The sequence below is a fragment of the Mastomys coucha genome, unplaced genomic scaffold (genome assembly GCF_008632895.1).
Source record: "Mastomys coucha isolate ucsf_1 unplaced genomic scaffold, UCSF_Mcou_1 pScaffold18, whole genome shotgun sequence".
In the NCBI taxonomy this organism is placed as follows: Eukaryota; Metazoa; Chordata; class Mammalia; order Rodentia; family Muridae; genus Mastomys; species Mastomys coucha.
Genome location: NW_022196900.1, coordinates 99,890,658 through 99,915,162, shown reverse-complemented (window position 1 = coordinate 99,915,162; position 24,505 = coordinate 99,890,658). Strand labels below are relative to the sequence as shown.

Sequence of the window (24,505 nt, the reverse complement as noted above, 5' to 3'; positions counted from 1 at the left end):
TGAGTAATCATGATGAAAGCTGGGCTCAGCTGTTTGTCTCACTGCTGAGTTTAGGGTGAGCGGTACACTGATTCACTTCCTGGAGCCCTAAAAAGTGTAACCATCATTCACCTACTCATTCTGTGTCCTCAGGCTGTGAGGGTGACTGGGCTGCAAACTCAGCAGCTTAAAAGAAGGTTCTAGAACCCAGTAGAGAGGAAATAGTGTGGCCAATTCGTGGAGGCACTTCCTCCTGGCTTTCCTGTAGAGAGGGGGGCTTTCCCCTGGGCACTGAGTAAAGGTTGAGGTGGGCAGCAGGAGTGTCAGGAGATGGACCCTGGCAGCCCAGCTTCAAGCGCCCGTAGAAACCATCCACGGTCAACAGTGTCTCCAGCTTTTAACTTAAAGAGTAGAGGCTCAGGGCTGGGAAGATCGCTGTGTGCATAAAGTGTTTGTGTAAATTCAGTTTCCAGCACCCACACAAAAAGCCAGGCATGGTGGCAAGTGCTTGCAATCTTAGTGCTAGGGAGGCAGAGGAAGTAAGATTCCCTGGATGGAAGGCGCCCACTAGCCAGCCGATGGGTCCTAGAGAGACACTGTCTCAGAAAACAAGCTGGGCAGTTTCTAGGAAGTGTGCCTGAGGTTGACCTCTGGCCTCCACATATGTGTGCACACACATGCTCACACACCTGCCCACATGTGATCACACATGTGCCTGAACATCCAAGGATGGATGAGGGGGGTGGGAGAGAGGGGGAGCCTTCAAGGAGTGAGGCAGAGTGACCCAGAGACATGGTGGTTAAGAGTGGGCTCTGCAGGTGTTGGAGAGATAGCTCAGTGGTTAAGAGCACTCACTGCTCTTCCAGAGGTCCTGAGTTCAATTCCCAGCAACCACATAGTGACCCACAACCATCTACAATGGAATAAGATTCTCTCTTCTGGTGTGTCTGAAGACAGTGACAGTGTACTCATGTATAAAATAAAAGAGTTAGCTTTGCACTCTGACGGATCTGGATCCTGACCTAACCCGCCATTGTCATCTGCTCACTGAGCTCGCCCTCCACCTCACCATCCTCCTGAAAAGCAGGAAATGGTACTTGTTGCAGGATTTTTGTAAAGACCTCAAGAAAGCCTGGGGTAGTAGGTTTTATTCATTCTCATGTAAATTCAATCGGAAGTAACTACTCTCACCCCTGGACCCTTCTGAGGGGAGGGGAGCCTGTGTGTTTGGGTGGCCTGGAGTATCCCTGCCCCTTCCTCCCACCCAGTGACTTGCTGACTTCTACCTGTCAAACTGGGAGTCCTTAACAGCCATCAAGCGGCCTGCTGTTTTCTTTCTTCTTCCTCATCCTATTCCTTCTCTTCAGCAGAATCTTTCTGGAGCCCAGGCATATGTCATACATACTCAGGAGCTTTCTGCTTCAGTCCTTCAAGTACTTGAGATTACAGGGGCTACCACCCCTACCTCTCCCGTCCCACCCCTGCCCTCTTACCCCTCCTACTTCACCCCTAGCACAGATACCTTTGTTTTTCTTCTTTTCCTTTCTCCCTCTCTGTCTTTTGTTACCCATTCCTTTGACTCTGGAGATTGATTCTCAGCCCCTCCCCCATGCTAACCCTGTACTCTACCACTGAGCCACAACCCAGCCCTTTCTTCATTGCCCTGGTCCAGCTACAAAAACTTTCAAGGGGGCTGGAGAGATGGTTCAGGGGTTAAGAGCACTGACTGCTCTTCCAGAGGTCCTGAGTTCAGTTCCCAGCAACCACATGGTGGCTCATCTGTAATGGGATCTAATCACCAATTCTGGTGTATCTGAAGACAGCGACAGTGTACTCACGTACAGAAAACAAATAAATCTAAAAACTAAAACTAAAACAAAAAAAAACTTTGAAAAGCTGCTTCCAACTTTTAAGAGGTGACCCCCAGGGGCCAGCCAGCCAGAAGCCAAAAGGAACCTCCGAGCCATCATGTAAAGGCCTTCACCCACTGTTAGGTCAAGGGAACAGGCTCCTAGAATTTTCGTGCAGGATTTCCTCAGAGGAGCTAGGAGCTCTCCCCCCTCCCCGCCCCCACTTACCTCAGTTCTGACACCCCCTCTCTTAAATGTACATCCTACCTGCTAGCAGCATCATGCAGCCTGACAGCCATGTCCCATCTCATCAAACAGGCTTGGTGTACGACTTGACAAAACCTGTGACAGCAAGTGACAGGCAGGGCCACAGAGTTGATCCTCATTGGTGAATTGTTCTGGATCCTGTCACTGCTGCCCTAACATAGGGAAAGGTGCTGATCAGCTCTGCAGTGAAGGCCAGTGTACAGTGGGTGACAAATCCAAGGAGTAATGTACCTGCCTATCTATCACTCAGGAAACACCTTCCAAGAACCTGCGGTGGCTCCAGGCAGAGTGTGTGTGTGTGTGTGTGTGTGTGTGTGTGTGTGTGTGTGTGTGAGTGTGTGTGTGTCAGAGGTCAACCTCAGCATAGCTCTTCTGCCTTAGTCTTTGAGACAGGGTCTCTCTTTGAATTGCCAATTCCAATAAGCTGGCTTGCCAGGAAGCCCTAGAGATCTGCCGGTTTCTTCCTCCCCGCTCTGAATCATAAACTCAAATCGCCATGTCTGACAGTTTTTATCTTCTATACAAATTCTGAGGTTTGAACTCCATATCCTTGCACACCAAGCACACTCTACCAATTGAGCTAGCCCTCTCTGCTCCATCTCCAGCCCTCTCTGCTCTTTTGAGACAAGCTCTGACTTTGTATGTAGCACAGGCTACTCTTGAATTCTCCCTGCCATGGGATTCTGAGCCCTGGGATTAGAGAGAGGCTGGTGGGCCAACACACCCAGGCTAAACAACTATTAATGGTCTCTTGATCAGGTAACCAGTTAGCCAAGATGTGTGGAAAGATTGAAGAGACATTAAAAAATAATCCTTGGCCACACCCAGCAATGACCAGGTGTTGAGGAATGTGGCTTCTGAGGAATGGCTTTTCTTTTTCTTTTTTTAAATGCTTTTTTTTTCTTAAGATTTATTTATTATTATACATAAGTACCCTGTAGCTGTCTTCAGACGCACCAGAAGAGGGCATCAGATCTCATTATGGGTGGTTGTGAGTCACCATGTGGTTGCTGGGCTTTGAACTCAGGACCTTCAGAACAGTAGTCAGTGCTATTACCCAATGAGCCATCTCCCCAGCCCCCAGGAATGGCTTTTTTTTTTTCTTTTTTGGTTTTTCGAGACAGGGTTTCTCTGTGTATCCTTGGCTGTCCAGGAACTCACTCTGTAGACCAGGCTAGCCTCAAACTCAGAAATCTGCCTGCCTCTGCCTCCCAAGTGTTGGGATTAAAGGCGTGCGCCACCACCGCCCGGCAGGAATGGCTTCTTTTCTTGCCAGTGGAGCATTATAAATATCTGCCATTGCGTCCATAATCCAAAGAATGACTTCAACACAAAGCCAGAAGCAGGGCCATCCCACCCCACGCGACACTGAGTACTAAAGCCATAATAAGCTCCAGGCTCCCCTCCTTGTTGCAGAAATCCACTTTGGGGTAGCTGAGGGAAGAAGCATGCGCTCTGGGGTCAGCAGGTGATCATAGGATTGACACAGTCTACAGCATGAGGTATGTTCGTTTTGAGACTTGTGGGGACAATTTGAGACACGCTAGAGAAATAAGATACAAAGGCTTTTACTTGGGTAAAGGAACAGAATAGAGGGCTTGTTTCTCAAAAATGGATTCTGCATGTGTAATGTATGTAAGTATTCCTGTGGACAAGTGCACTCACTGTATGCACATGTGGAGGCCAAACATGTGGCTTTTCTTTCCTGGATTCTTCTTTTTTTTTTTAATTACGTGCACATGAGTGAAGGTGTCCTTACAGTCAGAGTTGATCCCCCCTGGAACTAGTTTCTGGCAGTTGTGAGTTGCCTGACCTGAATGCTGAGAACTAAACTCAGGTTGCTCTCTCATAACCACTAAGCCATCTCTCCAGCCCCTCCACTTATTTTTTTTTTGAGATAGTTGTCCCTCCCTGAACTTGGAGCTTACTGATTGGCTTGGCCAGTTCAGAGATTACAGGCACACAGCCACACTGGCTTTACACATGAGTTCTGAGGTCTTCAGGTGTGTGGCAAACATTGTACTGAGTGAGCCATCTCCCCCAGGTCTGGACTTAATTTTTTAAAAACAATTCTTTACTGGGAAAGGGGCAGTTGCCTGCGACAGTATTCCTGTGGTCACAGGAAGCTTTGGGGAGTTAGTTCTCACCTTCACTATGTGGATCCTAGTATCCTTGTAGCCTTGGCTACAAAGTTTCTGTATCCACCGAACCATCTCACTGACCCAAGGGACTTGTTATTCCTAATTAAAAATCTCAGGTTAGCATCAGAAGCGATGGACGTTACCATGGCATCTGCAAACATAAGTGGCATTCTGCTTTGTTCTCAAGCTCCTCTCTACTGACTCCTCCCAACCCCCAGCTGCTTCTCCTTCCCCCAGTTCCTCTTCAGCTTTCCTAATTAACTTTGTTTCGCTATTGCCTTTATTCTCCACTGCCCCTAAGATCTCCCCTCCCCCTCATGATTCTCTGTCTAGTTTTGTGACCTACACGCATAAACACAACACACATGCATACACACATACACAAACACACACACATATACACACACACACACACACACAGACATTTAAGTTCTTCTGCCTCTGTATCTTTTTGAGGCTGGTTTATGTCACTAAACATAATGATTTCCAGTTGAAAAGAAACTTTATTTTTTAATGTTGCATGGTGTTCGAGGGCGTTTGTTTTGGTTTGATTTGTTTTGTTTAAGACAGGCTCTTCCTGTGTAGCCCAGACTAAACTCAAACTCAGGATCTTCCCCCTGCAGCCTCCCCAGTTGAGGGATCACGGGCAGGCACCTCCAAGACCGCTGATAAATGCCTTCGGAAGATCCTGCTTTGGGATTCAATTTGCTTTGGATGGGTAGAACTTTCGAATTGTTTAAATAGGATTATTTTAATAAGCCTGCATTTAATAGATGCTTGTTTGTTTAGAAACATAATCGTCCTGTGTAGCCTGGGGTGCCTTGAACTTCTTTTGTTTGTACACACATTTCTGGAGTATGGGGATTATAGGTGTGCTCTACCCGCCAGGCCTATTTTTCCAAATATTTTTTACTGATTTTTTTCTCAATCTTTTCAAAATCATCTCTCTATCCTGAATGTAACTAGGAACATATTATTTGTTTTTTGTTTTTTTTTTTAAGCCTACTGTTTCTCCTAGAATGTAAAACCAGAACTTGCTAGGATTTCCTTTATAATTTTTTATTGTTTCCAATAACTGCAAAAAACATTTTAAAGCCATTTAATCACCAGTATTCAGAGGCATGTCTGTGCTTTGAGGTATGGGGCAACCTAGAAGGCAAAGATAGCCTTATTATATGAGTACACTGTTGCTATCTTCAGACACAGCAGAAGAGGGCATCGGACAGATGGTTGTAAGCTACCATGTGGTTGCTGGGAATTGAACTCAGGATCTCTGGAAGAGCAGTCAGTGATCTTACCCACTGAGCCATCTCTTCAGCCTTCTAGTAGTCAGATTCTAAAGTTGCAGGCTGATCATCAACTGGAGCGTAAGATGGCTTCCAGGAGTGTCTTTCAGGAGTGTAGGTCCAGGGTGGTAGTGGTGACCCACACCTTTAATTCTAGTACTTGGGAGCGGGATGCAGGGGGATCTCTTAGTTTGACACTAGTCTGGTCTACAGAGCAAGTTCTGGGACAGTCAGAGCTGCACAGAGAAGCCCTGTCTGGAGGGGCGCGGTGGGGGTGGAGGGAAGGTGCTTGCTGCTTATTCACTTGCCTGAGGACCCGAGTTTGATCTCTGAAACCTGCACGGTAGAAGAAACTGACTCCCACAAGTTATCCTTTGACGTCCACATGCACGGGATAGCACAATGCCCCGCCCCAATAAAACTTAAATAAAATGTTATATAAAATGTAATTGTAATAAAACGTTTCTTTAGCTGGACGGTGGTGGCGCATGCCTTTAATCCTAGCACTTGGGAGGCAGAGGCAGGCGGATTTCTGAGCTCGAGGCCAGCCTGGTCTACAGAGTGAGTTCCAGGACAGCCAGGGCTATACAGGGATACCCTGTCTCAAAAAACCAAGACAAACAAACAAAAAAACAATAAAAAACCCTGACTTGAAAAAGAAAAGAAAAGAACTGGAGCTGCTGAACTAGACGTCACTTAGAAAACAGGAGAAACCCTCACAAGTAACGTAGTATGGCTCCTTCAGGCTCAGCCGGCTTTGTGTGGGAGAGAGCCATTGCTGGGAGGCGCTAGCATCAGCCGAGGCAGCTGAGTTCAAGCTCCAGCTCTTGACCAGCGTGTGTGTGTGTGTGTGTGTGTGTGTGTGTGTGTGTGTGTGTGTGTGTGTCTGTGTGTGTGTCTGTGTGTGTGTCTGTGTGTGTGTCTGTGTGTTTGTCTATACATCACAGGATGATGAGAACCACCAGCCCCTGCCCACCACCTGCCCGGTGCTTTCCTGGCACATTCTTTCTTCAAAGCAATACATCAGCATCCGTGTTGCAGAATACGCACTGTGCAAGATGCTGAAACTGGGAGTCTTACCTTCTTTGTTAAGGGTGTTTGCACTGAGAATTGGCAAGCATCATCTCCTTTAGAGAGACTGGAAGAGTTTTCAGATTCTGCTTGGGCCCCAGCCACCTACGCACAGTAGTGTCAGGCCAGGCAGAATCACCCTTCTCTCTCTTTTGTTTTTTTTTTTTTCCAAAGATTTATTTTATCAGTACACTGTAGCTGTCAGACACACCAGAAGAGGGCATCTGATCCCCATTACAGATGGTTGAGAGCCACCATGTGGTTCCTGGGAATTGAACGCAGGACCTCTGGAAGAGCCGTCAGTGCTCTTAACCTCTGAGCCATCTCTCTAGCTCCCAGCTACCGCCATTTCTTTCTTCCTGGTTTTTTTTTCGAGACAGGGTTTCTCTGTGTAGCCCTGGCTGTCCTGGAACTCACTCTGTAGACCAGGCTGGCCTCAAACTCAGAAATCCACCTGCCTCTGCCTCCCAAATGCTGGGATTAAAGCCGTGTGCCACCACCGTCTGGCTCTCTTTTTTTTTTTTTTAAAGATTTATTTATTTTATTTTATGTATATGAGTACACTCTAGCTGTACAGATGGTTGTGAGCCTTCATGTAGTTGTTGGGAGTTGAATTTTTAGGACCTCTGCTTGTTCCAGTCAACCCGACTCGCTCTGGTCGGCCCTGCTCGCTCCAGCCCAAAGACTTATTTATTCTTATAAATAAGTACACTGTAGCTGTCTTCAGACACACCAGAAGAGGGCGTCAGATCGCATTACAGATGGTTGTGAGCCACCATGTGGTTGCTGGGATTTGAACTCAGGACCTTCAGAAGAGCAGTCGGTGCTCTTAACCACTGAGCCATCTCTCCAGCCCCCTTCTCTCATTATTATTATTAATTATTATTATTATTATTGTTGTTGTTGTTATTTTGAACAGTAAGTAAAGAGCACTCAGGTAGGCATTCACAATGCATCCACTAACAGGCTTGGCTTTCTCTCCTTCCTGGTCTATAACAAGAACGCCCCCTACTTAACAGCATGCCCACTCTGCTGTGGGTCAGCAGCGGACACCTTGCTATGTGGGAAAACCTTGTCGTTTGCACTGATTTGGACCACATTGCTTCCACTCTTCACCTAGGGCATCAGCAGCTACTTCTGTGGCCATGTGCTTATTTACCATCGGAAGTATTGTACTCCTCGAGTTCCCTTCAATGAGTCTGCGACGGCTGTGAGGGGGCAGGAGACATTCGGCTTCATCTCAACACAGCTGTCAGTCACAGTTGTGGTACACAAAAGAGCCAGAGTTATTTGTGTTGTTTGCTTGAGATAGGGTTTCTTTTTCTTTTTTCTGAGACAGGGTTTCTCTGTGTAGCCCTGGCTGTCCTGGAACTCACTCTGTAGACCAGGCTGGCCTTGAACTCAGAAATCCGCCTGCCTCTGCCTCCCAAGTGCTGGGATTAAAGGCGTGCGCCACCACTGTCTGGCCAACTTATTTGTTATTTTATCTAAGTACACTGTAGCTGTCCTTAGATACACCAGAAGAGGGTGTCAAATCTTATGGATTGTTTTGAGCCACCATGCTGGGATTTGAACTCAGGACCTTTGGAAGAACAGTCAGTGCTATTAACCGCTGAGCCATCTCTCCAGCCCATGATAGGGTTTCTAACCGTGGCTTGGGGAGATCCTTTGCTCTAAAGCCTCCTGTGTCAGCTTCCAGGGTGCTTGTGAGATTACAGGCATCAGCTACCACACCCAGTAGAAGAAAAGGTTCTCTTTTGTTTTTTGTTTTGTTGTATGCATGCACAATTGGTTAATTCAGGTGATACTAGGGCGTGAACTCAGACAAGCACTCTACAGATAGGAACTACGCTCTGTCCCATGGCTCCTGTCCTTAGACTGCTGACTTCACGTGGACGGCAAAGAGCTGCCTTTCTAAGATGAGAGTGCTTTTAGGACAAATCACATCTCCCCTCTAATCAACCTCGCACAGATCCAGAGCGATGTGTGGCACCATGACGCATGACGACCTCAGTGCCACATTTGAGGTCCGTTGTAATCTTCTAAGACAAAGTTTGTTATGGACTGAATCTTCTGTAAGGCATGTGTATATATTCCTGTTTTATAGACCACTTCAGGAAAACACAGATAAACTATTAAGCATGCAAACAGAGACTTAGGGATACAGACATGAATATTCACATAGCCTGAAGAAGGCTTTGTAAGCGTGGTGTCAGAGAGAAAATAAGCCTGATTACTGACTGATAGGGTTTGCCTTTGCAAAACAGAGGCAGATACCCACTGTAGAAAATCAGGCTGTAGCATCTTAAATCTGTAGCATCTTATCCTGTATTCAGGATGTGTGTGTGTATGTGTGTATGTGCACGCGCACTTTGCGCTAAGTATATGCATATGTTCATGTGTGGGTGTGTGGACCTGTGTACTACTAGTCCATGCTTAAGGCCGATGTTGGGTGTCTTCTTCCTCAGTCACGCCCATCTATTTTTGAGGCAGGGTCTCTCATTGAGCATTCCCGTTCTGCTAGACTAGCTGGCCAGTAAGCTCTAGCAATCCTTTCTTCCCTCCACAAGCAGCAGGGTTCCATGTGTGTATCACCTGTGGAGAGCTTTGGCAAGCCCTGTTGACTGCCTGAGCTAGCTGGCTTGGTCAATTGCCATACTCAGCTTTATTGTTATTGTTGTTCTGGTGGGCTTTCTTTCTCAAGGCAGGGTTTCTCTGTGTAGCCCTGGCCATGCTAGAGCTTGCTCTGTAGATCAGGCTGGCCTCAGACTTAGAGATTTACCTGCCTTTGCCACCCTCATGCTGGAATTAAAGGCATACCACTGTCTCAGTCCTTTTTTTGTTTGTTTGTTTGGTTTGGTTTGGTTTTTTTTGAGACAGGGTTTCTCTGTATAGCCTTGGCTGTCCTGGAACTCACTCTGTAGACCAGGCTGGCCTCGAACTCAGAAATCTGCCTGCCTCTGCCTCCCAAGTGCTGGGATTAAAGGTACTCAGTTTTTTAAAAAATGATTTATTTTATGTGTATGTCTGTTTTTGTATGTGCATGTAGATGCAGTACCCACAGAGGCCAGTAGAGGGAATCAGATCACCCTAGGACAGAACTTACAGGCAGTTTTGAGCTTTCATGAAGGTGCCAGGAACTGAATCTGGATTCTCCGCAAGAGCAGCAAGTGCTCTTAACCCCTGAGCCATCTCTCCAGCCTTTATAAAGAACAGCAACAAAAACACTGTTCTTTAAAATCCAAAGGGATGGATTTCTGTCATGTGGAGAAATTCCATTGAGTCTCACGCCCATGCCAGCTGCAGCTGGAGTGTGTCAGGAAGTGTGTTCAGGTGACTGGGAAGGGATACAGATGTTTCCAGAAGTTTCCTGGCAAGCCAGACCGAGCACTGGTTGCGATCGTAGATTCCTCACTCTCTACTTACATAGCATTTGTATGCAAGCACAAAGTGCAACCCTGAGCACCAGTGTGCTGGTGTGTACCTCCTGGGAGGACACAAGAGTGCAAAGACATCAATCTACGGCTTAGAGATCACAAGAAAAGAGAGAGGGGAATGTCAACTGCTGGCTGGAAACTCGGCAGCTGGCCTAGTCGACGACGCTCTCCACCGGGGAAAGACTTCAGCCAAAATAATTGAGAATCTTGTAAAGATAACTTTCCCATGGAGCCCAAAAGAATGCTGGGTCGGAGAGACAAAAGACGCGCACGGTCATTCATAAAACACCCTTTGTCTACTCAGGGCAGCTTCAGTTCTTGGCTCCAAGGCCCAAGGGGACAAAAGAACAAGGAGGAATTTTTATCGAGTTACTTTTTCAGTGAACTGAGCTTTCTATGAAGGAATTGAAGCCAGCTTCGTTCAGAACTTTTTGTTTTTAAAGCAGGGCTTGTTTCAAGTCAGAGACACGGGATGAAAAATGATTTTGACAGTGGTTCCAGGAAACCTTTTAACAATTGATGTTTAAAAGTGAATTCAATCCAGGGGAATGAAGGGTTTTTTGTTTGTTTGTTTTGTTTTTTTAATGTTTTCTATTAGCATATATTAAGTGTCCATGATACTGGGTTTCATTATGACATTTTTGTACACATATATAGTGTGTTCTAACCACATTCTCCTCTTTCTGGTCCTTCCCACAGTCTTTCTAGTCTTCATTCTCTTGCAAACTAACAAACTACTCCCTTCCTGATTTCATATCTGTACCAGTGAGTTTCAGTAGGGTTGCCTACAGAAAGAGCATTTGCTTGTGGGGGGGTGGGTATCTTACCAGTGGCTATGCCACTGAAGAAGTATCTATTTCACAGGGATGTTTAGCTTTTAAGTAGGGATTATTTGTCTGGAAAATGGACATCAAACATCTTTCTACTCCACAGTCACAGTCCCTGTCCTCAGCCCACAGTAGCAAATGACCACAAGAGAAGGCCTACCTTCTGTTTGCACTGAATTTTGAAAGTTTTAAGGCTTTTCCTGAGTTTTTTTTTTTTTTTTTAAACGATGCCTGTGCTAGGTAGCTCATCTGAAGCCATCCGTTCACAACTGGAATAAGGCCAACTGCACAGAGAAGGCTCCTCTGAAAACAGAGCAACATTCCCCCAGAGGCCTCCTGCCCCGTTGGCATGAGCACTTGGAGTTATGATCAAATGTTTATTAACCATGCTCCTGGCTGGGCTGTCTTAACAGAGGGAGGGAGAATCACGCATGGAGGGAAGCATTGCTCGTCAGAGCAGCACCCATCAGGAAACTTCTGCTCTCTAATTACATAGGGCGCTTTCCAAGCACCCCTCCCTCTCATTCCCCTGATGCCTGTCTGTGCTGCTTTCGCAACTGCATTTGGGCATGGTGTTTCCATTGCTGCTCCAGTCTAGGGAGGAAGCCCATAGCCAGTGAGTCAGATTTGTAACTCGTGAAAAGGATTACTTGAGTTAAGTAAGAGCAGATGCCCTGGTATGCTTTAGTCAGAGGCAGCAGGGGAGGACACTTGTCAACTCCACTCACACTGTCTTGAGTCCCTCCATTTTCCATTGCAGTAAAAAAAAAAAAAAACAAACCCAAATCATGTCAGTCAAAAGCATAGATCTTTATTTTCCTTGTAGATCTTTATTTTCCTCGTAGCTCTGGAGGCTGGAAAGTTCACAGGGTGCCATTTCTGCCAGCGCCTTTGTAATGGCATAGCTTTGATGTCACAGTAAGAGTGCATGCGTCAGTTCAGATGTACCTCCTCTTACTAACCCACCAGTCACCTCCTGGTGGCCCCATCCTAATGACCTCATTCCATTCTCATTACCTTTCCAAGGCCCCAGCTTCAAGCACTGTTGACTCAATGACTGTGGAGATTCGATTTCTAACACTTGGGATCTGGGGAGACAGATGCAAGCCGTGGCACTTCACCATTAAGATGCCGTTTTCCTAGGCGGCTCTGGTTTGTGTCAGGTTGACAATAACTAACCCACATGTCATCCAAGCAGGAGGACCTGACTTTAAAGCCCAGAACCCACAGAAAGCAGCTGCAGTAGTGAACATCCGTGGCTCTAGTGTGTCCATTGAGAGATGGGGGATGGAGACAGGAGAATCCACAGTCCACACGCCAGCTAGCTTGACTTCTATAGTGGCAAACAATAAGAGACTCTGTCTCCAACAAGGTAGAAGTGGAAAACCGATGTCTTACTTAGGGTTTAGTTGCTGCGAAGAGCCACTGTGACCGGGACAACTCTTAATTGAGGCTGGCTTACAGGTTAGCCCATTATCAGGGCAGGAAGCATGGCAGCATACAGGCAGACATGGTGTTGGGGGTTCTATATCTCGATCCACAGACAGCCGAAGGAGACTGTACAGCACCACATTGCGCATAGCTTGAGCATAGGGAGCCTCAAAGCCCACAACAACCACAGTGACACGCTTCCTCCAAGACCACACGTATTCCAACAAAGCCACACCTCCTAATGGTACCACTCCATGTGAGCCAAACATTCAAACACATGAGTCTGTGGAGGTCACTCCTATCCAAACCACCATGAATGACACCTGAGGTGGTCTTCTGTACTCTACACACACAGCATAGCACATACATACATACCTACACACACACACACACACACACACACACACAAGCTAGGGCAGTTGGATCAAATAAGTTTAGCTTTTGGTACCAAGCATCCTATTGCATCTCAACGCCTGCTGACTCCATATTCTACACGTAACATGGTGGTGCAGCACTCGGGAGTCAGAGACAGGTGGATCTCTGTGAGTTCAAGGACAGCCTGATCTCCGTAGTGAGTTATGGAACAGTTGGGGCTTACATAGAGGGGCCCTGCCTATCTCAAAAAAAGAAGCTGAAATGAGTCTACGGAGTCAGTGAGTCAGCAGTATTAATTGTCTAAGTGAGCAGTGATCTCAATTAAATACTAATAGAGATTTGATTTGTTGATGTACGTTTAATTTTTTTTTACATTTTATGTATGGGGGGGGCTGTGTCATGGCACACATGTGACCATCAGAGGACGGGTTTTCTTCCCCTTCCATGTGGGTCCCAGCTTTGATCAGATTCTCAGACTTGGCAGCAAAGCACCTTTACCTTTGTTTTGTGGCCATCTTGTTAAACGTTTGTTTGTTTGTTTGTTTGTTTTTAACTGGTTAATGATTTGGTCTGGGAATTGAGACTAACTAGTACCTTGGGCATTCCAAGCATGCACTCCATTGCTGGGCTATAACCCTGAACCTGAGTTTGATTGTAAAAAGCAAACAATCATTTTGTTGGCCATTGTAGGTTTGGACAGAGCATGGACCCCGGCAGTATGTTTAGAAAACTGTACAAATGATTCTCCAGAGTTTTCTGGTCTATACAGTACTCTGTCCACCTGAGCACACTAGCCACGGAAGACACTAGAGAAAGGCAGACATGTCCATGGCCAGAGCATCTAGCTGGCACCTTCGCCATGTGTTTCCATTTTCCTTTGCTTCTAAGTGGAGACAACCAGGCAATGGTGTGTGTTGGAAGCACCACAAGGTGTTGGCTCTTGTACAGAGGTTGGACAGAAAGGACCACAATGAAAGAAACAGAATCATGACTGTACGTAGCCAGATATTTTTGCCCCTGACATTTGCATACTGCATCCCTGATTGGTCTTTCTTTTTTCAGGGACCATAGGCGCGATAGAAGATGATATTGTGACCCCAGGTACAGGAGATGGCATGGTGACCCCAGGTCTAGAAGACAGAATAGCAACCACGGGTGCTACTGGAGGGCTGAATGAATCTACTGACAAGGTACCTCTGGTGAGTGGCTAGGGACAGGGGGAGTTGGCCCCCAAAAACAGGCTGTCACAACATGATGTATGTTTATGTAAGAAAACAGCTCCATACAAAGAAACGGTGGTGTGGCTCACACCAGTGGCACAGGTCTCATCCAGGGATAAGAGAGGGGCTATGTTGGCATAGACTATTTGAGAGGAATAGACCACATCTTCTCGTGGGCTGGAGAGATGACTCAGCGGTTAAAAGCACTGACTGGTCTTCCAGAGGTCCTGAGTTCAATTTCCAGCAACCACATGGTGGCTCACAACCATCTGTAATGGGATATGATGCTCTCTTCTGCTGAGCATTAAGACAGCGACAGTGTGCCGGGCAGTGGTGGCACACGCCTTTAATCCCAGCACTTGGGAGGCCGAGGCAGACGGATTTCTGAGTTTGAGGCCAGCCTAGTCTACAGAGTGAGTTCCAGGACAGCCAGGACTACACAGAGAAACCTGTCTAGAAAAACCATAAAAAAAAAAAAGACAGTGACAGTGTAGTCAAAATAGATCACATCTTCACAAAATAGTAAGAAACCAGCTTAGTATTTGCAAACTTGAGCTGGGGCATGTAATTTTATCTGCAATTCTAATATCTAGGAGGCAGATGTCTGTAAATGCATATCCTATGATATGGTGGCTATAACTGCAAATAGTAAAATAATTCCTCTAGCCTGGTCTACACAGTGAGTTCCAGGACAGCCAGGGCTACATAGTAAGATTCTGTCAAATAAAATAAACAAACAAATGAATTAAAAAGGACTGGATTTGGGGAACTTTGGTAGGTCCCTGGGGAGGGAAGATGTTTTCATCTGAATAGGGTATGAAAGCCCCAAGCCAGTTCTTACCCAGCCTTTCCCTGTGTATCATCCAAATTGTTTGCTCTGTCCTTGGTGATGAACAGTGAGAAAGTTTAAAAGCCATTGCTGGGCTGGGGAAATGGCTCTCAGTAACATGCATGCCTTGCAAACATGAGGACCTGAGTTCAAGCCCCAGAGCCCATAGAAAAGCCAGATGTAATGATATCTGGTAGTTGCCCTGGGGAGGCAGTGAAAAGTGGGTCCCTGGGGTTTGCTAGCCTGCTAGCCTAGCCTAGTTGACAAGCCCCAGGTCAGTGAGAGACTTAAGTCACAGAACAATAAACACACATTCGCGTATGTAGGTCCACCCCGACTCCTGCATACATTTATACTTAAAACCAGAACCACTTCGTTGTCTTCCACTGTCATGGAATGGCTATTTGTTCTGGCACACCATGAAAGTTCTTCAGCTTTGGTCATTGAGTTTACTTCATAAAGTTGGCCATGGCGTATTGAGAACGCATTTAAAGGAAAACTTTTTATTGATTCTTTGTGAGTTTCACATCGTGCACCCCAGTCACACTCATCTTTCTGTTCCCTATATCTGCCCTCTGCCCTTGCAACCTCCCCCAACCACAAGCAAATAAAAATAAACAGAACAGCATAGAAGGCGTCTCATTGTGGAAGCTGTAGTGTGTCACAATGTGGTCCACTGTCCACACATTTTCACTTGCAATGAGTCATCGGTCTGGTTTGATGTCTAGCTTCTGTTAGTGCCATCCATAATGGATCCTCATCCACTCCTCCTGATTATTTTGTTAATTGCCCCGTGTCCTGGAGATCCTGCAGCTTTGGATTGGCAGGACTGGCTCTTCCATGGATTCTAACCGTTTGCAGATGATACAAACTTGAGGATACAAAAACTCAGAGCCCTGGATCTGGGCCTGAGCGGGTGCCAGCAGAGCTTGTCAGCCTATTGTGGGTGTTTGTTTGGTTTTTAAAAGAATTAAGGGACAAGAAGTCCTTAAAACAAGTGCCTTCTTGATTTAGGATTTATCTTAACATTTAAGATTCATTTCTGGAATTCAGCCTAGTATTAGTCCCCATCTCCACTCTGTTTTGGTTTGGTTCGGTTTTGGTTTTGTTTCCATCTGGAATTTATGTGTGGTTCTTTTGTTTTTGTTTTTGTTATGTTTTGTTTTTAATGTATGTTACCTTAAAAGCTTTCCTGTGGGAAGGCAGACACTATACAATTTAAACCTTCAGGATTTATCTTCTCTCTTTCTTGTCTCATTTCTAACAGGAGCCAACACACAGAGAGAGTGGGACAAAGCCTCCCATCGAGGAACTGCCAACCTCAGGAACCTCAGACCATGATCACAAAGAGCATGAGGGTACAACCACTGTCAAAGTGGTGACTAGCCACTCAGTGGACAAGAAAACAAGTCACCCCAATAGAGGTGGGTCCAGGAGGGGAGACAAAGAACACAGACCCACACCTGGGTCCAAGAGGAGAGATAAAGAGCACAGACCCCACACCAGGGAAGACAAGGAACACAGACCCACACCAGGCTCTGTGTGCTGGCTCCAGAATCCAGTGTAGCAGCTATCAAATTAGACTTAGTTTATTGGCTTTCTGGAAATATCTCTTAATCTTGAATGATACCTAGTGGTAACTCCCTGCAGTTGTCTCCAGACACACCAGAAGAGGGTGTCCGATCTCATTACGGTGGTCGTGAGCCACCATGTGGTTGCTGGGATCCAAACTCAGGACTTTCGGAAGAGCAGTTAGTGCTCTTCCTGGCTGAACCATCTCGCCAGCCCAGTAGTAAAAATTTTTAACAAATCTTGTGTTGACATTCAAGAGCCACAATCCTATACTAAAGTTTCCCACTCTGCATTATGGCTGTTAAAAGTCAGACTCAGCAAGACTTCAGAATGTGTCGGTCATCCAGGCTAATGCTTACAGCCTGAACTGACTTTGTAGCTGAGGCTGGCCTTGAACTCCTAATCATCCTAGCTCTACTTTCAAGTGCCAGGATTACATAGTCTGCTGTGCCTGACTGAATGTGCTATGTTATTTAAATGCATACTGCAGGTCCAGTTGCCAATCTAGACTTAAGAACTCAACATTCTCTTTTTTTCCTTTTTTTTTTTTTTTATGATTTATTTTTATTTAATGTGCATTGATGTTTGCCTGCATAGATGTTTGTATGAGGGTGTTGGATTCCCTGGAACTGGAGTTACAGACAGCTGCAAGGGGCCAGGAAGGTGCTGGGATTGAACCCATGTTCCCTGGAGCATCCAATTACTAATCCATCTCTCCAGCCCCTCTACAGCACTTCTAAGGCTTTAAAAAATGATTTTAGATCCAGGATTGGTAGTACATGACCATAATGCTCATATTCAGAGGCATAAAGATTGCTCATTAGCAGCTAGCCTGGGCTACATAGTAAGACTTTATCTTACAAAATAGCCACATGGGGCTACATGAGATGCTGTCTCAGGAACAAAACAAAATCTTCCACATTTGTACATACCACTGTGTACATATCACTGTGTATGTACTACTGTGTACATTCGTATCACTGTCCACAATACTTAACACCTAGAAGCAATAGTGTTCACAAACAGGGGAAAAATGTAATGTCTACACATGGTAGGATATTACTTAGCTTTAAAATAGAAATGCTGGACGTGGGGCAGTTCAGTCGGACACAAAGGACAGTGTGGTATGAATCTACTTGCTTGAAGCACCTAGAAGTACTGAAATCAAGAGTGGTACACTTTGGAATGGTGACCCCTAGAAGTTTAGGAGGGGTTAATGAAGAGTTGCTGTGTAGTATGTTTAATTTTTACACAATGAAGAGGGTTGTGACAGATGCTGGCCAAGTATGGCCGAGGTCCTGGGTTCAAGCCCTGGCACACACACAAAAAGAGTTCAGTCAGTGTATGGAGGTGATGGTTGTACATGATTAAGTATAATCCCACTGAGCTTCACACTTAATAGAATTTATGTTGGCCAGACATGGTAGTACACACCTTTAATCTCAGCACTTAGGAGGCAGAGGCAGGTGAGTCTCTGAATTTGAGGGCAGCTTGGTCTATGGAGGGAGCTCTAGACAAGCCAGGGCTACACAGTGAGGCCCTGTCTCAAAATGACACACAGAACCATAATTAATGTCACGATTTTCTTGCCTTATACATTTTGCTTCTATTTTATCAAGCTGGGTAGGGGCTCTGGCTGGTTGGTTGGTTGGCTGGCTGGCTGGCTGGTTGGTTGGTTGGCTGGCTGGCTGGCTGGCTGGCTGGCTGGCTGGCTGGCTAGCTGGCTGGTTGGTTGGTTGGTTGGGTATTGGGGTGCTCTGGATCTAATCCAGGCCCTTCCTCATGGCTCGGCAACTGCTCTATCTACCACTGAAGAGCTTGCTGCAAGTCGTTAAGAAAACATTAACATTAAACACCAGGCAGAACCAAGTTGGACTCTGGACGAGGAAAGAAGGAGGAATGTTACAACACATTTCGAAATCGTGGAGGATTTCTCATTTCTATCGTGATTCAGCATCTAACTAGCAGAAAAAGCAGCCTTCCCCTTTCACTGAGCATTCTTGCTGTTGCTCTTACGTGTTGGGGGGATGGCTCGGTGGCTAAGAACACTTGCTGTTCTTTGCAGAGGACCAGGGTTCAGCTCCTAGCAACCATCTGTAACACCAGTTCCAGGTAGTTGAGCATGGGAGTACACACCTGTAATCTTAGCACTGGGAGGAAGAACTCAAAGTGAAGAGGGTGTGTGTTGCCTCAGGACTGGGATGCAAGAAGGAACCCTAAAGAACAGAAGTGGAAGTCACAAGGGACCAGTTCTCACTCAGCCTAGCAGGGCTGGATGCTGCTCCATGATGCATAGGTCTGACCATCTGAGAAGAATATAGTAGATAGCAGGAGGCAGCCCAGGTTACCTCTTCCCAGATTAGATAAACCTGCTGGGAAAATGCTTAGATGACGCTTCTCATTTTCCAGGATCTTGATAAAAAGGCGAAGCAGCCACACCTGGATTCTTTTGCTATCTCAATTCGGCCAAGTTTTCCAACCATTATCTCACAGCTCTGGGACTCAGTGCCTTGACTCTGGGAATAAGATAAGACAAAAATCCAACGGGTGCAAAAGTAGAGAGAGCCTGTAGGTGGGAAATAGCAGTCGCAAATTGATGATAATAGTTACAAAGACAGCACTCTGTCAGGGCTGCCTTCTAAACCCTCTGTCACGTTTGCTGGGGAAATTACCCTCATTCTGGATGTTTTGTTACATTCCACTTAAGGTAAATTTATCTGCCAACTGTTAAATTATAGTCATTAAATCCTTATAATCCTCTAACATCTTGTTTTTCTCGATCCAGATAATGCAGATGATGAAACGCAGACAACAGATAAGAAAGGTAAATGAGATTTTGGTATTCCTTTGGGAGATAAAAAGCAAGTTTCTTTGAAACTTTTTTTCCCCCCAAAATTCCATTCTTTCTTGGATCGCAGTCAAACAATAATCAGAATGCAACATCTTCCCCCCTCCCTTTCTTCCCTTCCTTTCTCCCTCTTTCCTTCCGTTTTTTGAAGCAGCGGGAATTGAACCCAGGACCTTATGCATGCTAAGCCAATGCTCTACCACTAAGCAATATCCCCAGCCCACTTCTAAGTCTCACAAAGTTTCCCCAGGCTGACTGCTCTGCCAGGCCCAACACCTTCATCTTTCTAATTATTAAGAGAAAAAAGCGAAGTCTGTATATTTGAAAAGAAATAGGGCTGGGGGCATAGTTCTGTTGTAACTCTGTTATGTTAGTATGGGAACTCAAGCTACATAAATATGTATTTGTGCATGCATACACACACACGTCCCACACACACACACCATACTTAGTGTATTTACTTAATGGTAGCTGTGGAGAATATAACAACATTATCACACTCTATTATATCAAATAAGCTGGCATATTTATTTATGGAAATAATTGAGGTTTTCCCACTTAAATAATGCTGACTGTAAGTTCTCATACATTTTTTTTATGTATTAAACTTACTTCATTATGCTGAAGTATGTTCCTTCTGAGTTCTCAAGAGCTTTTGTCATTGAAGCCATAAAGAAGCATGCCAATCAACAATGAAGCCAGTGTGTTATGTGTGATAACTCTAGAGACTAGGAAACCTACTGATGCACAAGATGGAATTAGACCAGGGCTGGAGCTGGGGCTTGGTGGTACCTTGGTGGTCAACGAGCATGCTCAAGACCTGGGTTTGCTCTCTGGTACCAGAAAGCAGAGAAAAATGCCTCAGTGCTTCCAAGCTTGACTCGGCTGGACTTGGGAGACTAGCAGAGACCGACCATTCCCTGCCGAGCACAGCAGGGCAGTTCTGTTACTTGCTTCCTGGCACTCACCCTTTTTCCCCCTGGTCCATTCAGATGGCTTGCCAGTAGTAACTCTGGTTGGAATCATAGTTGGAGTCTTGTTAGCCATCGGCTTCGTCGGAGGGATCATCGTTGTAGTGATGAGGAAGATTTCTGGAAGGTTCTCGTAAGTAACCTCTTATCCCCACGTGACGTGTGAACGTAGGCATTCTTGCCACCGCTCAAACCTTTGTATGAGCAGAAACCTCCGTACAGGATCCTCCTCAGAAGCCCATCCCCAGGCACAGCCTCTGATGTCTTCCTGGGACGCATGTCAGTGCGGGCTTCAGAAATTTCTAAAAACACAAAACTGACTTCCTTTGAGATTTGATCTCTCGTCTTACTTTTCCAGCTGCTCAAATTTGAAAGAAAAATCCCAAGTTTTAACTTGTTTTCTAATCTCCTTGCTCCCTCCGCCATCAATAGCAGTTGGGCTGAGGGGAAAAAAAATCACCCATCACAGTGCTGAAGCCCCTGTTCTGATGAGGAACTATGCATCACCCGTGGAGGGCGGAGCATGTTTTGCATTTAGGTCCCTCCCCCACACCATCCCTCACATCCTTCCACCGAGTAGGATATCATCCTGGCGTTGACTTTAGGCAGACTCCTGGTTAAGCTTCCTTTAGGATTCAGAATGTTCCAACTCAGGACTAGAGGAAAACCAGAGAAATACCATGGGTGGGGAGGGGAGAGGACACGTCATCTCTGACTGTCGTGCAGCTGTCCGTGCATCATGTTTGGAAATGTCTAGGGTCCTGACCCTGGCTACGTCAGGTGTGGAGGGGAATATCTGGGGCGGAGGAAAGGGCACAAGGTTCTGGGACTGAAGCTACAGAAAAGGACAATAGGATTAATTGACAGTGGGAAAGGGAGTGACTAGTCCCCACCACAGTAAAGGCAGTAATAATTTTCTTTATTTTCACAGGCCCTAAAGAGCTAAACAGAACAGGTTGTTCTCTCATCACATCTGAAAATAAGAGAGCTTCCAACTTGCCCTGTTCCCCATCCTCTTCCTGTGGAGGAAGATGACCCATGGAATGCCCACCCACCCCACTCATAGCCATGGTGACCTCTCCACTTGCCAGCAGTACCAAAGGAAAGATGTGGGACAGGCCTCGGCCCCTGGAAGCATCTGCCTTTGGAAAACAAAAATTTTTAACAAAATGTTACGATCGATGATTCAAAAGACAACATGCTTAGGAAATGGAGCAAAGCTGAGACAGTATCGCCAGCTCTAGCAACTGTAACTATGGGTTCCTGTCCAGTCCCTATGACTGTGAAGAGGCAAAGGAGTCGGGAAATGTTATGCCACAGAGCCAAGGGTCCTCGCAACCTGCAACTGTAGCTGATACATACACATTCCAGCCTCGTCAGAAGCATCCACTGTACCTTCAGTTCCGGGAAGATCCTTTCCTTTTTACAATGCTCCAAACCATCTCTAAGCCTCTGATGAGCTGATGACCCAGAGGTCTGTCTCCTCCACTCTCCTTGGTGATGGAAAGTCAAGGGAGCCACGTCCTAGACTCCCTAGGACTTGAGCCCTCAGATCAGCCTCATCTTTCCAAAAAATGGAGATCTCAGCCCAGGTGCCGAGAACACTGTCAGATGTCACGAGATGCCAGAGGTTCAGCCGCTATAGAACCAAGAACGTTTCTCCTGTGCCTGCTTTAGTATAGGAAGTAAGACCGACCAGTCTCTAACACCTGCCTTCTGCTTCTCAGGAAAGACAGGGAAAGCAAAAATAATCTTGTATAATCCTAACTGCTTTTATGTGGTGGACGTAAAGGTTTGATGTTAATAGAAGATCTTTCCATACCACATTCTTTCCATGGGGACTCAGTGTTGCTGGGACAGAGCTGTAGTGTCTTGGTCACCTGTGTTGGTACTCAATACAGTGTAGACATCTTTTCAAATAAAACATGATTGTGTATAAGCATGAGTCCAATATTTGACACTTCCATCGACTTTAGATGTCACTTCTGCTGAGATTGTAGTTTTTTTTTTTTTTTTTAGTTTAGCTTTTTGAGACAGAGTTTCTCTGTGTACCCCTAGCTGTATTGGAACTTGCTCTGTAGACCAGGCTAGCCTCAAACTCAGAGATCTGTCTGCATCTACCTCCTTAGTGGTGGGATTAAAGGTGTATGCCATCACGCCTGGCTAAGATTATATCTTTTATACCTAGCTGCTTGTTGACTTGGTGGAGAGAGAAGTATCCAGGGTCACAAGAATTTCAACCCTGGGGGGGAAAAATGAATCACAGCTTTTACCAAAGTCTCTGCTAAAGCAGAGAACCCAAGGCTAAGGGAGAAACAGAATGAAAACCAGGTGTCATCTTGGGTCTTTTACCCTCTCTGGTATTTGGGCTAGCTAGGTCTTCCCTTGGCCTTCACTTCTCTGCACTATGAGAAGCCATAAGATGGAACAGTTTACCTGGCTCTTGACACTTTCCTAGGAACCTGACTTTGGGTCCAGAGCTCAGCTCAAGAACAGAAGGTGGTAGAAGGTAAGGAGTCTGCAGGCCTGGGGGAGGCCCACTCATTCCTCTCCATGGAGACTGCCTTAGTCAGGGGCTGGTCCTCTCTGTCCATCACCTGGCCTTACCGCTCTGCTGTCCTTCTTCGAGCCTACTCATGTGTAAAAGTTGAGTTTTAGCAGGAGTTACCACCTACCTCTTCCAAAGTAAGTGAAGAGTGGAGCTGCTGTGTTGGCTTGGTGTGTAAAGGCACACTCTACACAAGCCTGAGGACATAAGTTTGATCCCTGGAACCCTGGGGGACAAGAAGAGAGCTGATTCCTCTGACAACCATTCTTAATCACATTACAGACACAGTAATAAATTAAAATTTAAATAAGAGAAATGTAGATAGGATTTTCCTTATACCTGAAATTCTTGTTTTGTTTTGTTTTGTTTGTTTGTTTGTTTTTTCTAGACAGGTTTTCTCTGTATAGCCCTGGCTGTCCTGGAACTCACTTTGTAGACCAGACTGGCCTCGAACTCAGAAATCCGCCTGCCTCTGCCTCCCAAGTGCTGGGATTAAAGGAGTGTGCCACCACAGCCTGGCATATCTGAAATTGGACCATAAGTATTCAGACTTTTTGAGGGAGAGGTGGGGGGTTGTTTTGAGATTATTTTCCCAAATATTTTTACATTTTGCCAGTATGTACATCTGAGTTGCATGTGTGCCTGGAGCCCGTGGAGACCAGGAGAGAGAGCATGAGATCCCCTAGAACTGGAGTTACAGACAGTTGTAAGCTGCTATGCTGGTGATAGGATTGAACCCAGACCCTCTGGAAAAGCAACCAGTGCTCTTAACTGCTGAGCCATATCTCTAGCCCCTTAGCCTAGGCTGCCCTTGAGCTCACAATCCTTCTACGTCAGCATCCCCAGTTCTGAGATGATGGGCATCATGCCTGGCTCCAGACATTATAATGTGGAATATTTTCATAGTCTCCAGTTGAAGATCCCTAGACCTATGGCACTCAAATCACGAACTGAGCATTACGTTAACTTGAAACATTTTTATTCTTTTATCTGTGTCCGTTGTGGTTTTGCCTGCATGTGTATCTGAAGAAGGGTGTAAGGTCTAGAACTGTGCCTACAGACAGCTGCGATCTGTCTGCCATGTGGATGCTGGGATTGACAGCTATGAGCTACCATGTGGATGCTGGAAATTGAACCTGGCTTCTCTGGAAGAACAGCCAATGCTCTTAACCTCTAGTCCTCTCTCCTGCCTCCCCCAGCTCCCCTTTATCAGATTTCAAAATTGAGAATGCTCGACCTGTCTTTGGGTTTTATTCAGTTGGGGGCTGTTGAATTTGCCAGACATCAGGAGTCCCGGGGGCCTGATTCCCTAGAGAAGACTGAGATTTCCGTCCATCCATTGCTTGTTTTTATAGATACAACCCCTCAGGACCCCATTTAATCTTTGGTGCTCATTTGTAACTACTTCCAGAGACTGAAGAAAGCTTCCCTTGTCCAACCGAAGACTCGTCACATCTCTTAGTCCAACAGCCCCAAAGGGAAAGTGGGCCCCTGTCCGGCTGGTGCACATGTGTCTTCCATTACAAATACTCTCAGGGGGCTCTAGAAAGCACAGTGACAGGCTGCCAAGGGTGTGGGATGTTTAGAGAAATGGCTTTGTCTCCTCCACTCCAGACATCTGGGGTGGTGGCAGTAATGACGTTCCCTGTTAGTGTCATAATAACCACCTTCATTGGCTGTGCATAGTGACACACCTGGACTCAGAAAGCTGAGGCAGGACTGACATGAATTCGAGGTCAGCCTGTGCTGGGCTTTATTCTGAGACCACTAATGAGTTACCCTTCTTGGTTCCCTGATTCCTGCTCCACAAGCTCCCGTCTTGACTTCTGTCTTCACTAACTGACTTACGGTTC

General features: G+C 46.0%; 1 protein-coding gene across 3 annotated transcripts in view; it reads left to right on the top strand.

The window, feature by feature from the left end:
* The window catches only part of Pdpn (podoplanin), a 33,987-nt gene extending 11,944 nt beyond the window's left edge, over positions 1-22,043 (top strand). Inside the window, exons 2-6 of one of the 3 annotated variants that reach the window (XM_031379380.1) lie at positions 13,727-13,854; positions 15,981-16,137; positions 19,071-19,109; positions 20,126-20,237; positions 21,036-22,043. In XM_031379380.1, coding sequence (XP_031235240.1) covers positions 13,727-13,854; positions 15,981-16,137; positions 19,071-19,109; positions 20,126-20,237; positions 21,036-21,042 — 443 coding nt within the window. In that variant the 3' untranslated portion in view covers positions 21,043-22,043. Of the gene's footprint in view, positions 1-13,726; positions 13,864-15,980; positions 16,138-19,070; positions 19,110-20,125; positions 20,242-21,035 lie in introns of those variants that run through there. The other 2 variants (XM_031379378.1, XM_031379379.1) reach the window with 2 other exon arrangements.
* Positions 22,044-24,505: the final 2,462 nt, after the last annotated feature.